Source organism: Melopsittacus undulatus, chromosome 1 (assembly GCF_012275295.1).
Source record: "Melopsittacus undulatus isolate bMelUnd1 chromosome 1, bMelUnd1.mat.Z, whole genome shotgun sequence".
NCBI lineage: Eukaryota > Metazoa > Chordata > Aves > Psittaciformes > Psittaculidae > Melopsittacus > Melopsittacus undulatus.
In genome coordinates, this window is record NC_047527.1 from 143,654,948 (window position 1) to 143,670,927 (window position 15,980).

General features: G+C 38.8%; 1 protein-coding gene across 1 annotated transcript in view; it reads right to left on the bottom strand.

Moving 5' to 3' along the window:
- The window catches only part of AMPH (amphiphysin), a 105,994-nt gene that overhangs the window by 32,870 nt on the left and 57,144 nt on the right, over positions 1 to 15,980 (bottom strand). The window contains exons 4-10 of the mRNA XM_005146984.2: positions 11,568 to 11,662; positions 9,186 to 9,281; positions 7,030 to 7,137; positions 6,548 to 6,633; positions 4,630 to 4,705; positions 3,646 to 3,728; positions 893 to 1,031 (exon numbers count right to left, since the gene is read on the bottom strand). Of these exons, the coding sequence (XP_005147041.2) occupies positions 893 to 1,031; positions 3,646 to 3,728; positions 4,630 to 4,705; positions 6,548 to 6,633; positions 7,030 to 7,137; positions 9,186 to 9,281; positions 11,568 to 11,662 (683 nt within the window). The remainder of the gene's footprint in view (positions 1 to 892; positions 1,032 to 3,645; positions 3,729 to 4,629; positions 4,706 to 6,547; positions 6,634 to 7,029; positions 7,138 to 9,185; positions 9,282 to 11,567; positions 11,663 to 15,980) is intronic.

Consider the following 15,980-nt stretch of genomic DNA (forward strand, 5'->3'; position numbering starts at 1 on the left):
TCCTGGGTGGTATCGTGACATAACACCATTGGCACCAGTAAGACTAAACAAAGTCATAGCAGATGACTGTTCAGGCAGTGAGGTATCACATTTTGGGAGACCACAGAAAACAAGTGTGCTCACATGTAACTAAATGCAAAACTAAATTTCCTCACCATAGAAAGAGTAATCAGCACAGAATCTACCCCAGTTCTGAAAATATTAGTGACATCAACACAAGTCTTTGATATGTTCACAAACTATCATATACAACTCTTATGCTACAGATGAAACTGATGCATGAAACTGATTCTTACCTCACCAATTCTGGTGAGAACAGAAATGACTCCAGTGACTCCAAGAGTCTAAAACTTATCTATTCAGTGTTAATAACAATCAACAAGCCTTTCACTATTACAGCATTATGTAAGCTAGCTCTATTTTCTGCTGCAGAGGTTGACCAGACCTGTGATACTCGCAGGCAAAATTTGAAGATGAATGAAGAGCAGAAATACATAATGTGTATACAGAAATACATAATGTACATAAATGCATATAGAGAAATACATCATGTATATATAATATATAGTGTACAATTGAAATTCACAAGGAGTTTTAGAAATAGTTTTTTCAAACTCTCATGGGTCCTTAGAGTTTTGCTTTGCCACCACAAGTCTCAACAGCTCACTGGGCACCTTAAATTTTCTTCATTCCTCTTTATATGAAAAACACTTTCCACCCATGTTTGTGACACAGGGATGAGCAACCAATTAACAGAACAGAGTACCACAGAGCCAGTGGCCTTCTAATAATCACTCAGTCACAGTCTAGATAGAAAAATCCATTGTGTACATCATCTCAGCTATCTTTTACTGCACAACATATCAGTTTCTCCTGCTAGGTTTCTGCTTACCTGTGTGGGTGACTTCGGTCGGGCTGGTACCGGAGAAGCTGGTGCCAGCATATGGTTGGGACTAGCAGTAGGGCTTGGCAGGGGAGAGACCTCCTCTGGTGGTGATGGTGTTTTTGCTATGCGGAGTGGACCCGAGTCACTAGAGAGAAGCAAACATGTTGAATACATACATATCATGCTGACTTGTACCTTGACAATTTGATGCAATAATTGAACTGCATCTCTGATGTAATGTTAGTGACCTCAAAAGGCAGTATACACAGGAGATGAACTAAGCCATTATATAATGATTAAAACTAAAGCTGCAATTAAATTCAATTAAAATTCAGTGATCGACAATGTCAAAGGAAGCTTTACTTTTGAGTGATCTTGATTTTTGGATCTGTTTACCTGATCATTATAACTTGAGGGAAACAGAGTACCTGCACTTTTTCAGATTCTGTACATGAAATAATGTTTCACATATAAGTTTGTAACTGTCATAAAATGAGAGATGGAATTATTGTCAAAAATTATTATTAGAATTATTATTTCATATACTTCTCAGAATAAAAGGCTTTAAAGATAAAATCCCCAGGGGAAAGCATAACAACGAGTAATGCAAATAATTTTGAAAGCCCAGCAACTTTGCAAAGGTTTCAATAAAATGAAACACAACCAAGATTATTGTAAGGATATCACTATTTAGAGGGACAACTCACCACGACTACAAACAAGCACTAGTCAAGTGATTTCAACAGAGCTCTGGTGGTACTAAGAAAAGATCTGATGAAGTCCTGAAAGGATCTGCCCTTTGCGTGAAAGGACTTGGTGCAAACACTGAGACATACTGAGCTACCTAGAGCTGTTGAAAGCTTACAACTCAGGGAGGCTATAAACTACAGCACTCAACAACCACAGTACTCAGTAAGAGAAGAGCAACTCCTATGCATCTTCACGGAGAACAGAAGCACTATCTGATTGAAGAGACCACAACATAAACGTGTTCCTAATGCTAACACAAGAAAAATTAATCCTTTGGAAAGGACAGATTTAGCTCACACTCACCACCTCTTTCTGTGGAAATAGTGAAAAAAGAAAAAATAAGCAGTTATTAAGAAATTTCTTTCCCAGGTACAGTATTTGCCTTGAGGACATTCAGTAGCATACAAGTTTTTTAAGGTGTTTTTTTATACAGTTCTTTAAAGATTAGATGTTGCACTTGTCTAGAAACTACTCCTCATGCATTCAAAAATGAGAGCTGTTTTACCTTACAAAGACACACTCCTAAGTAGTCTTTTAGAGCATCACAACTAATAATGGAAGTAAAAATCTACCCAGATTTCCATATAAGGCTCTGTGAACAGTACAACAAAAGAGTGTAACATGATAAGTAAAAAGTATAGTGCACTTTTAAAAACAACTTTTAAAGTTCAGAAGATCACACCACATTAACCTATGTTTACTCATTTGCAGCAATAATTATGTTTTCCCTCGTTGACGAAGCAAGTAATTCAGTGGGAACAAGCATGTGCATGCTGGACATAGCCTAGGAGACACAGGTGGAAAAAAAATCCTGTTTATCACAAAATGTGCTTGAAATTTTCCAGCACTACATTATTTTTCATCCCATAAAAGTATTTTACAAATCCTTTATGGAAACATAGTCCAGCTTGTAAGTCCATCCTGGCCTGGAAGTAAACTAGCAACTCCAGAGGCCGTGTGTATGTATATATTTTAAGAAGCATGGATTAACACTGAGCTAATCCAAACAAAAAGTCTGGACACATACTTAACAAAGTAATTCTGAATTTTGCACTAGATCAGAAAGTTCAACATTTCATTCTTTGTTCTTCCCAAGTGAGATCAAAACAAATGTAGACTATCAGCCACATGTTCGAGGCAGATGCTATGCTGTTTGGTCAGTCTTAATTGTTGCTAATCTGAGTCCTTGAGGGCAAATTAGCATTGTTCTCATTGCTCCTGAAGAGCTGGGATTGGCTGGAAATTCAGGATTTATGTATTCACTCTATTCACTATGTGTTATAATTTATCATTTCAACATCTTCTGCCTATCACTATTACAGTACTGAGATCAAATTATGGCAGAAAGGCTACATTTGTTGCAAGCAAAAATATCAGAAGTACTGGACTGATGTTCTCTGACCTTAAAGCACCAGCTGATATTTTTTTTTCTTTTATTTTAAGACAAAATTTCTCCTGAAAGTCATTTAAAATATGACATTTTGTGACATTCTTCTTACTTCAGCTGTTCAGGTGCACTCTCAGATCACATTTCTTGACTTTTCCCCATGAGCAGCAAAGATAAAAGAGGGCTTACAAAGGTTGAGTTTCTTACCTGATCATATGCCTTTAGGAGCTAAAAACACATCTAACCACTTCAAGGCATTAAAAAAAAACCTTATGAGAGTTAGCAATGTGGCTGTAATGTAAGCACCTAAGAATAAATGTGCTATAGAGTTAGCTGGTGCAAATTGTTGGAATAGTCTACAGTGAGCTAGGCTAACTTTCAACAGCAGAAAATCTGGCCTTTATTATTTTTTCTGAAAGGAAAAATAAATGGGTGATGAAAGGAGTTTTGCACCTTTACTCATGTTGCGAAGAACTTCATGCAAGGTACCTTCATCTGCCAACCTGAAGGGACAGACCTAGTGCCCATGTTGTACTGCAATTGCTACACATGGTGTAGGTGATTACTACATATGCTGAAACCCACTGCAATGGAATGCATTTTAAAAAAGCAGTAAATTCACCTTGGTGCCCCTTGAATGGTGAAGGCCTTGTCTGCGTGCTGATCTCCCAGCTTCGTCATCACTTCATAGAGTTTGTGACACAGCTGAGAAAACAAAACACTTCCTTGAGTTTGAGGCACTACAGTCACGATTAAAAACACAGGTGATAAATCTGGTCAGATAACTGATAACCTGATAACATACAATCTGATAACTTTAAAATGGTATAAAGGGACTTCCAAAAATACTCTGTGCCACGTACATCAAAAGCCTAAGTGGAAACCTATCAAAATTCATAGAATCAAAGATAACAGCAGTTTTTCAAAAACATAAGTTGGTTTCCAGAGAACAAGCTTATAAGTGACTGTTGCCTGATCTCTGGTGAAGGAGGTCTCCTAAAGTTTAAAGTAACATGCGTAGCCAAGAAGATTCATGTGTTCCCCTCAAAAACTTAATCCCAATTTACATGGGACTTCAGTCAAGCAACTTTTCCAAACAATTCTGGTTCCTATTAACAGTTTACTATAGATAATACACTACTGCTTAGCAAAGCACCTTCAAAATATCCTCTCTGAAAGTGCTCAATTTGCCTAGGAGTCACATATAATGTGGCATTGCTGACAATGCAGGTAGGGGGAATACTTGACATAGGAGCTTTTTTGTACTGATTAAAGCAATGAGAAGCTTGGCAATTGGACGTAGAAAAAAATACTGAAGGCAACAGCATGCTAAAAGGAACGGAGAAATTCTCAGAATATAAAGTGAATGTAGTGCTACAACTCCTAGTACGTTATAACCCAAAATTGTACAGGCTTCCCTTTCCTAAGGACAGTACAAAAATGACAAGTTGAAGTGAATACCATGGTTATAGTACCAATCTGGATCTAGGGCAAATTGCCATGTGTGCCCACTGCTAGATTTTTACTGCTGCATTACTCACAGCATTTGCTTGCTGTTATGCATATCACATAATCCATTATAAATGAGATATTCAGTTTTACTCACTACAGCTATTTCCTTGTGAAACTTGGCTTCGAGGCTGGATACATTTTTGAAGGTGTTCACATAGAAGCCAACTCGTCTATGGAGGATGGCACAAAGAAAGGAAAAAGAGAATAAAAGATAGGGGTGGGAGGGCCAAAAAGGCAAACTATTTTTTTCCCAGACTACAAGCAGCATTCTTGACTATGACTCTCAACAAAGCAAATCATATCAAATGTTAAAATTTCAGGCTAGTTCATTCACAATTACTTCTGTTTGTGTTAAGAACCACCATATTTCACACCGCAGAGAGTGAGGAGGTTGAGACGATTCCACAGTGGGGAGCTTCAGCTTGTTTCAGGCAAGGGGAAGACTGGATTGGAGTAAGTGTGGCTCAAGCATATGGAAGGCAAGGTGCTCTGAATAGTCTATCTCCCACTAGACAGTAGGTAAGCATTGACTAAAATGAGAGAGGTACCAGTCCAGCACTGCAAGCACCTGCGCCCTAAAATCCTACTGCAGCATCTAGGTGATTCCGGTGATTCTAGAGGCAGCTTTAAGGCACACAGCTCAGTACAGCCTCAGGGTGGGTGTCCCATGCTCAGCCTTCCTTAAAGAAATCAGCCCTAAAATACATGAATATGTATGCAAGAGAAAAAAAAAATCCTAATATAGACTAGACATTTTTGCACATGCAGTCAAAAATCTGCTTGCTTGGGGTGAGTGATCACATACTGCTCGTACACTTCAAAAGTAGAAAGTGCTTTTTTAGGTTTTAAATTATTCTTTTGCCTATTTAAAGCTTTCATGTTTAATTTCTCCATGGTTTTTCAACAAAAATCATCTTTGGCATAAGTCTGCAAAGTGTCAACTCAATGGATTATTTTCTCTCTGAAGAACTGGAATAACTAAAAAATAAAGGACTCTGAAAGCAATTGCTTTCTAACTTATGCCTATTGCTCAAATTAAATTCTACCTTTCTCTGAGAATAGTTAGTGGGTAATACACATACTGAAATAAAAGGGCCCTTACTCTAAATCATTCGTACGCAATTTTATTTTTAGTAAGCCCACAGAATAAATACATTGAAGTTATAAGAATCTTTTCAACTGAAGTAGGAAGAAACGCAGCAGGAAACCCCTCTATTGATCTAAAACTTAACAGGAATCAATTTAGAAGGCAGAGAAGACAAAGGATACTTCAGTGACTCACAACACATTTCCACTCCAGCATTTGTTTAAAGACCATAGGACACCAATGAGCTCCTTTCTACTGCTTTTGTTCTCCCACTCATTTTGTCTGCATTGTCTGTACAAATATAATTCACACCTCAACATCTCGAATGAATTACCTATGCTATCAAATCCTTTCATATCACAGTCAGTGCAAAGCTATGAAATGTGTATTCTGATGTAGTTATAATGTTGTTTTCCCCTTCAACTGCTTCAGTAGTACCTTACAGGAACTTGGAAACAATTGCCATAAAGTCTTCACACATTTGTAAGGTTCTTTGTTTCAAGAAAATGACTTATAAGTAGACCCATTGCAAATCTAGGAAAGCACATGGCTGATCTGTGAAACTACTTCTGAACAGCAGAAGCATTTAATCCTTTTTATTAGTAACTGACTCCCACCAAGATGTCTGAGAAAGGTTATGGAAGCAGTGGGCCATAGTCACAGCCTGTCATTCTGTGCTCTGACACAGTTCTTTAACCATAAAATGGAAACCTTTTCTTATCTCAGAATGAAGATATGATAACAAATCTTAAGTGCCAAGATACACTGAAATTAGCATACACTTAATAATAAGTATAATTTTGGATCATTTGCAGGCATTTCCCCATTTATTAGTTCAAAAAAACACAATGCTCATTAAAATCCCCTGGTTTCTTTGTCTTATTCCACCCTTTAGGACTTCCAGACACTATTTGCCTAGGCTTACCGTGACCACAGAGATGGCAGCTCTTCTTGTAAATCACTGTTAAACTCTTCAAACACTTTTTGTGCTTTCTGAAATTCTTCTTCTGCCTAAACCAAAATGAAACAGGGTGACTTCTGCAATCACTATGACATAGCAAAACCTGCCAAAATTGGAGTTGTGCATTTATTCTGTGGGCCTTTTACAACGTTAATAATAAAGAATGTAACTGAGTACCACACATGAAGGCCATCCCAGGACTTGCTGTCCCTTCAGTCTCATCAAGAAAGCAAGCCAGAGCTCAAATAGGATTCATTCCTGAAAGAAGCTGAGTGTGCCCTCCAAGTGCACCAAAATACCCAATACACATTCACGATTAAGGATATCATTATTTCCCTTTCTGAGAGGGGAAAAAGAAGAGAAACTTTGCGCTCTGGCTCTGCACAGAAACAAATGCCTCCCCAAGCTCCCCAGCTCTTCTGCCAGCATCCATCCAATTGCAGTACCTTGGTAATTCTGCCTTCATCTTTTCTTTTTGAGCTCTGCAGGGCTTCCAGATGATGCCTTGCACTGTCATAGTCCACTAGCTTTCTGCTTCGCTTTGCAATGCGAGTCTGTACAGGGGGAGAAATGAAAGTCAACATAAACAGCACTGCTTTATAAGCTATTTTACTCATGTTGTCATTTAAATTTTTTATATATTTTTAGTCTCCCTTATCTGCTGTTAGTATCTGAAATACAATATCATTCAGGAACATGGGAATGGTAAAAGAGACAAACTAATCACCTTATTTTAAATAAGGAATCCATTTACAGATGGTTTGGAAGGGGTTTTTGTGGGTGTAGGGCTTACAGGCCTTAGAAGTGAGATATTAATGTTATGCAAGTCTTGTATCATTCTTTAGAATAAGTGGACCTGTTAAACTCATGGTAACAGTATCTTCTTCCCTTATACAGTGTGCAAATTTAATAAAGAATATATTCTTTTCTAGAGTTGGAAAAATGCTTAAAATATACTTCTCAGTATATTCTCTGACACACAACTAAGACAACTGGAGATCAATATATAATAGGAATTCTAATTTCATAGAATCATAGAATAGTTAGGGTTGGAAAGGACCTTAAGATCATCAAGTTCCAACTCCCCTGCCACACACAGGGACACATCACACGAAACCATGACAACCAAAGCTCTGTCCAACTTGGCCGTGAACACTGCCAGGGATGGAGCATTCACAGCTTCCCTGAGCAAACCATTCCAGTGCCACACCACCCTAACAGTAAAGAACTTCTCCCTTATATCCAATCTAAACTTCTCCTGTTTAAGTTTGAACCCGTTACCCCTTGTCCTGTCACTACAGTCCCTAATGAAGAGTCCATCCCCAGCATCTTTATAGGCCCCCTTCAGATACTAGAAGGCTGCTATGAGGACTCCATGCAGCCTTCTCTTCTCCAGCCTGAACAGCCCCAACTTTCTCAGCCTGTCTTCATATGGGAGGTGCTCCAGTCCCCTGATCATCCTCGTGGCCTCCTCTGGACTTGTTCCAACAGTTCCATGTCCTTTTTATGTTGATGACACCAGAACTGCACACAATACTTCAGGTGAGGTATCACGAGAGCAGAGTGGAGGGGCAGGATCACCTCCTTTGACCTGCTGGTCACACTCCTTTTGATGCAGCCCAGCATACAGTTGGCTTTCTGGGTTGTGAGTGCACACTGCTGGCTCATGTTCATTTTCTCATCGACCAACACCCCCAAGTCCTTCTCCTCAGGGCTGCTCTGAATATTTACTTGCTATAACTCTTTTAAAACTAAACAAAAGTCTTTTGATAAATACCAGCTTTACAAAGCAATGTATTATACACAAATAGCACATGCTGACAGGGCATAGGGGCAGTTTGGCTTACAAGCAAGTTTGAGACTGAAGTAACGATAGGATTTTTGTATTACTTTTAAGTTTGGTCCCTGCTGTAAGTGACAAAAGGGATGACTGTCTGATATCTACACAATTATAAATAACCCCAAAGAATTTCCAGCTATATCCATACTGTCACATTCAAATATAAAGGTGTCTACCTCTCACCTGTAATGATACCCAGACATTTAATTTAGCAACTATCTCCCTGGACTGTATGTACAACAGACAGGCATATGGGAGAGGCCAGACTCTGCATAACAGCCTCTCCTAATGTGTATTACAAAATCTTTTCATAAATAATTAAAAGATAGGAATCATGGCTTACTTAAGAGAAAGATATTTAGATACCCACAGCTGCATCTAGCCAATACAAAAGCCCTGCTTTTCATGCAATTTGTCTGGCATTTTAACAGCTGAAGAGCTTAATGTGTCCCTGTTGAAGGTGGTGAGAATTCTCTCATAACAAATAAACTGGAGTAGGAAGAAACATCTAGGTTTTATCTATAAAGGCTGATTTACGTACAAGTACTATTGCATGAAAAATATATTCGTTCACTTGGAAAATCAGTGCAGCCTAATGTTAGGGATTTACTTACAGAACATCTTTTACACTGCAGAAGGAGTGACTTCCACTTCCCCCTCCCCCCCTTTTTATTTCTCCTTGCTTGTAATCTCATTTGCTATTTATTTTATGACTCAACAGTAATTTTATGAATTTTCCTTTATAGGAAATTATTACTGTACCTTGATATCAGGAAATTGTCCTAGATATGTATCCAAGGTCAACAATGATCCATCCACCAGTTTTTGATGGAAGTCTTCCCAAAGTTCATCACACTTCTGTAAAGACAGAAAAGAGAAAAATGTGCTTAGAAGTTTCATTTCACTCCCAAAGTAGGAGAACTGCAAATGTCATTGGTAAAGATTATCCTTTCTGAGGTTTTACAATGTACTTTATGGCAATAAATCATAGTGCAATTATAAGGTAAATGAAAAGGAATACCTTGACATTGCAAGTTTTAATTCACAACAAAATCAGATGAAGCTTAATAATTACTTTGTATTCTCATTCCTTCAATGAATAACTGCTGTGTCAAAATAAGGACATCATGGATTCACATACTTCCTCATGGTTTTAAGTCCTCGATGGTCAAGAACACAGAATCTGAAGCTGCCCTAGTTCTTATGCATAAGTGTGTTCACTGATGACGAACCTTCCTTACAGAGAAAAGGAGTACAACTAAAAGTAGAAGAGTAAACAGAATAAAGTAAAAAACAAAGCAGGTTTCCCATCAATGACAAGGATTTGCAACCTTAGCTTTACCAGGTCATTTTTAAATAAAAGCTGTACAGACCTGCCCTAAGAAGCATCTTTCCATCCCACACATTTTGTGCCATTAAGGGACATGTAATGAAATGGCCAATGCACAGACAAGAACTCAGCCTCACACTGCTAGAGAGCTGGGATGCCAGATATGAAACGTGCCAACATCCTTTGGTGGGAGGGAATCTAAAGGTGGGGAGCATAGCTCTGCAGGGCTGTTATCCTTACAAGTCCAGAAAGCTATTCCCTCGTATCTGTTTAATCACGAGCTACTATAGGGCATATTATAAATGCTGTGTAATGCTATCGTGCAGTTCATTCATATTCTACCCTAACAGAGTCCCTAATGAATTATTACAAGCTATTAATCATGCTTAAAAGAAATACCTCATTTATTAACACAATATTTAATCACAGTGGTCTACAGAGCAGCACAGCATTAAATCATAGCAAGAGACTGCCACTCTTGTGCATTAGCTGATACATATTTTGGACAAATTAATACCATTTCTGAAAGCTAATGGACTCAAATAATATTGCTTCAAGCCATCATCTTTGCTACTGTACAGAATAAGGTCATCTATATGGGTCCCTTTTGGAATGATCATTTATATCCCAGACTGCACAAATGGATCACCCTTTTTTACTCTAGGATGAGTGATGCATAAATCTACATTTGCAATTATACAGGGGCAAAAATCAGAAGCAGAGATTTTGTCATATTGCCCACGAGTCTCATACTGAGAAGATAAATCTCACATTTGTCCCTATATATTTGTGCCAGTGATTAAAAGCCAAATTCTAGACCTTTCAGAGAGAATTACAAATTTGTGAGCGCAAAACCTAATGGTCTACAAATACAAGATGAGGTGCTACAACAAGATGCAGCAGGAGATCTTCCAACTTTTTACCTAGAACAATATAAATGGTGTGGTATCTTAACTTACACAGTTTGGAAGTTGGATGCTTTTAAAATCAAAACTATGACATGCCTTCTGCAGCAGAGAAGGGTAGAGGAAAGCAATCAGAGAGAAGAAAAGCAATCATTACGCAGATTTGGGAAGACTGCTCTGTCTTCCACTCTCTTGTTAATTATATTATGCAGGAGGCCTTACAGACTGTAATGCTAGTTGCAATGGTTGTAATGCCAAGTGGTTGAAAGCTGCACTAACAGTTTGCACTTTCTTGTCACCACCAGCACATCTGCTAACAGATTTCCCCCAGAATTAAGGCTGTTTAAGCAGGCAATGCAGAGCACCTCAAGTCAAATTTCTGCAGTGTCCTTTAGAAAAGACAGTTCTTCTCTAATCACTGAAAGAAGCAAAAAAGGCTAAAATGAATAGTGCCTTGCAGCCTTATTTGCCCTTAAATTCAAAATTCTTGTCAAAGAGTGTCCTGTCAGACAGCCTGTTTAGTGACACTGGCTCAACAGTTGTTATATAGCACACAAAGATAAAACAGACTTAATAATTTTTAACATTCAGTTCAACTGAGAATCCTGACTGTAAAACTGCATGTGAGGTACCTTGTACAACCTTGTCAATCACTTGCTATTACTACTAATTCTGCCCACACTGGTGCTGACCTTAGTGGGAGCTTATGTCAGCTAGTTCATAAAATAGACATTGCAAATGTGGCATCTGGTCAGCAGGAGGTGCATTGCACAAGACCAGTAACTATGGTCAGAAAGCAGGATTTAACATGCAAGGAAGAATTAAGGGTGATTTCGGATGTACAGTTCTCCTACACAGCTTATATTAATCGATTTGCAGCCAAAATACATTGCTTCCCACACATCTTACCTCTCCAATCATTTTCACATCTTCTCGTCCGTACCAATCTGGCTCATACACTTCGTGAAGAGACTCTGTGAGCTTCTTTGAAGCATCTTGCATCCCTGTGATTAGACAGAAGGAGGAACATGTAACTGCGAACTACAATAAACAGTTGCTAAATATCTATATTTTGACCCACATGTACCCATTATACTATTCTTACTGGCATATTTAGAATACTTTTTTCATGAGCTGAAACTAAGCCTTTATTTTCACACAGCTCCCTCAAGTCAACAAGAAATGTCCCTCACAGAAGGATAAACCCATCCTTACATGTGGGGAAAAAAGTTTCTATTAGATTAAGGATTTCTTTTTCTATTCTGAACTAAATATATCTGAACATGAATAACAAACTGGAGGGTAGTCCTGCCCACTAGAGACTACACCAGGGTAATACCCAATTGAAAGACTATCACTGAAGACAGTCAACTAGCAATCTGCCTTTGGTTATTCTCAGCTCTTCCACCCTACAAAACAGTTTCCTACCTTGTTCATAATGTGTATCATGGCAATCTCTGTGGAAGAGGTGGTATTTCCAGGGTGGCACGTTTAAAATGGCAGAGATTCATGGGAATTGCTGGCTATAAAAATGGATTTAGGAGAAAAGCTAAAAGAGGTCTGCACTAAACAAAAGGGTTCCCCCTAATGGGGGAGGTCACATACAGGTAGAACAGAACTCAGGGTTTCTCTCCTTGTTTTCAAACTATTTCAGTCTCAGGATCTTTCACTTGCAAAGCAACAAAGATCGAGCTTGTTATTCTTGTACTCATGATAACATTGCTGACCTAAGGGTATATTCATAATGAAGCAAAGAACCGGCAAGAGCTGAGACAGTGTCTAGGAAAAATTCATGCCTGAACATAGGGAAAGTGCTGTAACAGACCTGGTTTCACAAAGAATTATTATCTTGTGTCATCAACCAGTAGGTTTATAAGTATGTGGAGACCAGCACCTATTTATGCTTGCAAAGGGGAGGTGTCTACAGAAAAGTGTGCTAAGCCAAACTGCATCAGTCACCCTTAGAGCACTTGTTACCACAAGAGAAACAAGAAAGAGAATACTGATGGGTTAGCATTCTGTAATACACAGAGGAACGGGCTTAAATGTAAAGCAGCTTCAATGATATTGTAAGAAAGAGCCTACATTTGTCTTCAGTGAGATCAGTTTGACCCCAGTAAATAAATTACTGCCCTCAGTGAAGGCACTGGGGTTTGCCTTTCCATTTTGATGGAGCACCAATACGTTAAATATTGAGACCAAAGTGGTCTCACCTAGCATGACAAGAGTCAGTTCAGGATTGATAGTTTTAAAATAACAACTTTATTTCAAATTCTTTCCAAAATCTCAACAACACTGCTGGGGTTTATGTACTTAGCATTAACTTTAAAAAGGAAAACCCCACATTTTTTCCCCAGCCAAAGTCTGTTTGCTGCAGCACATCTGTGCTGCCTTGAAATTATATCTAGCATGATCTTCAGATTTCACTGCTCAGTGGCTGAATTTAGGAATAACACTGATATTTCTGTTTTCTGCACATAGAAAACGTTCAGGAAGAGGAGAATTCATGTGAAACTTGAATGTCTAGAAAGGCAGACTTGACCTAGTCAGTAGTTATTCCACCACGAACTCTGAAGCACATGTTTGATATATGACAGGAAAAGAACTGCAGTAATACACACTTCCTAATATTAAAATAGTGGTCTATGGAATGGGTAGGAGAAGAAGAAAGATACTGAAGGAGCTGAAAGTAGATGGCTGTTCTCAGACCTTGCATACAAAGGAGAGAATGGCATGGGAAAGGGGGAGAACAAGCACAAAGGAAATGCTGGTGTTCACAGGGTACAAGCTTTCACCCTTAAATCAAAAGGTGCTGCGCCAAAACAGACTATTTGATCTCTTCAGGGATTATCTTGGTGCTTTCTAACAACAGAACTCAGCTCAAAGAAGTGGCATAGCACAGTAACTCAAGATGCATTTCTTCCTTTTTCCCTTTTTGTTTTATGCTTAGGGGATGACGTATCACCAGCTAAGGAAATAAATAAATAAATAAAGGGACTTTATTTATTAATTTTATTTTTTTGCCTAGAATATGACATGTTACAGTAAAATACAGATGGTCTTCATGGAATTTTCCAGGCATGACTCATTTCAGATCTTCAATGCCAATGCAAATTGATCAGCTCAGGAGGTAAGTTAAAACCAGCACAGTACTCCAGAAGGCTGTTTGTGTCCAGTCAGGGTAAACACAGAGAGCAAGGAGGTTTGTGAATCCCTGCTTACACTTGATCCTTTCTGATACCTGAACTTGTGCTCTTAAGCATGCGGTGTGCTAAACCAGCCACGTCTGCTCCTGCTAGCACAGCTGCTCTCTAATCCTTCCTGTGGCTTGTACTTAACTTGGTCACAGACCAGGCTTGGGTAGAGCACCTTTTCCTATGCAGACTTTCTTTTACAAGTACTACAGGACTCAGGCATCTATCTACTTCAGGGAATGAGTAAAAGACACTTAATATCCCACCCTTGAGTCATACCAAAGACACACTAACTTTTGCACTTATTTTCAGTTCTGAGAATCTGGTGATCCTCCATTCTACAACATTCCTGTCAAAAACATCAATCAAATCCAATGGCAGCATGAGGCAAGTAGGAATTAAGAGTACTTGGCTTCTTTAGTCAGAGGTTCCAGTCTGAAATTACCACAGGCCAGCATCATCCCTCCTACTCCTACTCCATTTATCCTCGGTTTACTGCAATAGCCCAAATGAGTGAACAGGTAAATACCAATCCAGTGGTTTCCTATTCTTTTTCATGCCTGTGGACACAAACTTAAAATGTTCAATGATTTATTTTACTTGCCTGGTTTTCACATAGAATTATTTCTTATGTGCTGATACCTTTTATGCATTATTCAGCACTAAAGAGGATTAGTGTCTCAGTCACAGACTGCAGGCTGTCTCTCTCTGCTTTTTTTAACTGCTGTCACTGAGAAAGATTAATTGTTTAAAGTAAGTCATTGAAGTACTAAGAAATGTGGAAAGAATTTTTACTGCTGATGAGCAGTTAGAAATTTATATTTAATATCAATTGTTTCATTTAATACTGCTGCTTCTTGGTAATTGGGTCACTTATTTAAGAACTCCAAATGCCAAAATAATTGAATCGCTTTGGAAAAATGATGCTAAATAATCCAGTTACTGAAGTCTGAAGCTAACAGATTAAATCATCCCTCTTCCTATGGGAAAGAGCCCCTGTCCCTGAAGCCCCAAAGGACTCCTAGAGGCTCACATTTGGTAGAGAACCTGGGGGCAGCAGTGCAGACACATTCCCATTAAGCACCCCAGAGATGGCAGAGGGTAAGTGACTCTTTGCTATCAAAATTCCAATGTACTCAAGCTCCTATGGAGATTGACACTGGTCTGGGACTCAGGTTGTCATAAGAATCCTATACTGCAGGGCTTCCTCACTCCCCAGCAGGGAAATCTAGGCTGAATTATAGAGAAAATTCCATTTTCCTGATGGAGTGAGCCACCTCGGTCTGAGTCTTAATATTTACTCATTTGAGGGGAGAAGAGAGCTTCATATGCAGTTCTCCAAGGAAATGACCCATCCCACTATAATAGTTATATGTGTTATTGCTAGTTACCCATTAGATTTCCACAGGAACAATTCAATCATTTCATTGTTTATTACTAAATTTTACATAAAATACGATGAATAGTTCTACTGCTTCTAAGAAATAACAAATGATTTTATGATTTGTGTGCCTCAAGCATATGTGCAGTTCTGCCAACTGTAGGCTAACAACCAGGCAGCAAAACTGCTTATAGACCTCTAGAATCTCCTCTTCCCTTCCTGTAGACTGGTTATTATTTCTCACATTAAACCACCTGAAAAGTACAGCCCTTCTTTTTCATGATGCAGAATCCCTTTTTCCATCTACCACCTTGTCACCTGTATGCAGATTCAGGCTTCTATCTCCCCATCTGCACTGATGCCTGCAAAGAGCTCAGAAGGTAGAGAATGGGAAGCTGATTTAAGGTTTTTCTTTAACAACTGGCCCATAAAACTGTCCAAGTCACCTACAGCTCTCAAAAGCTTAAAAAATAAATCATGAAGTAGAGAACCCATATACACGTTGCCAAGGAGACTGGAGGAGACAGAAGACTGAGCACGAGATGACTAAAGCTATGGGGGATAGTACACAGTCTTGTCAGTACAAACACCACTGATACTCAGCAGACTTTATCATGCAGGTGAACTAAAACAGCTTTATAACATAGTTCCTCAGAGTCCTTGAGTAACCAGCTGTAAAGATCAAGACGCAGCTAAGATGAACAATCATCTCTGAGTGACAGAAAGAGTCTGAATACTGCAAAACTT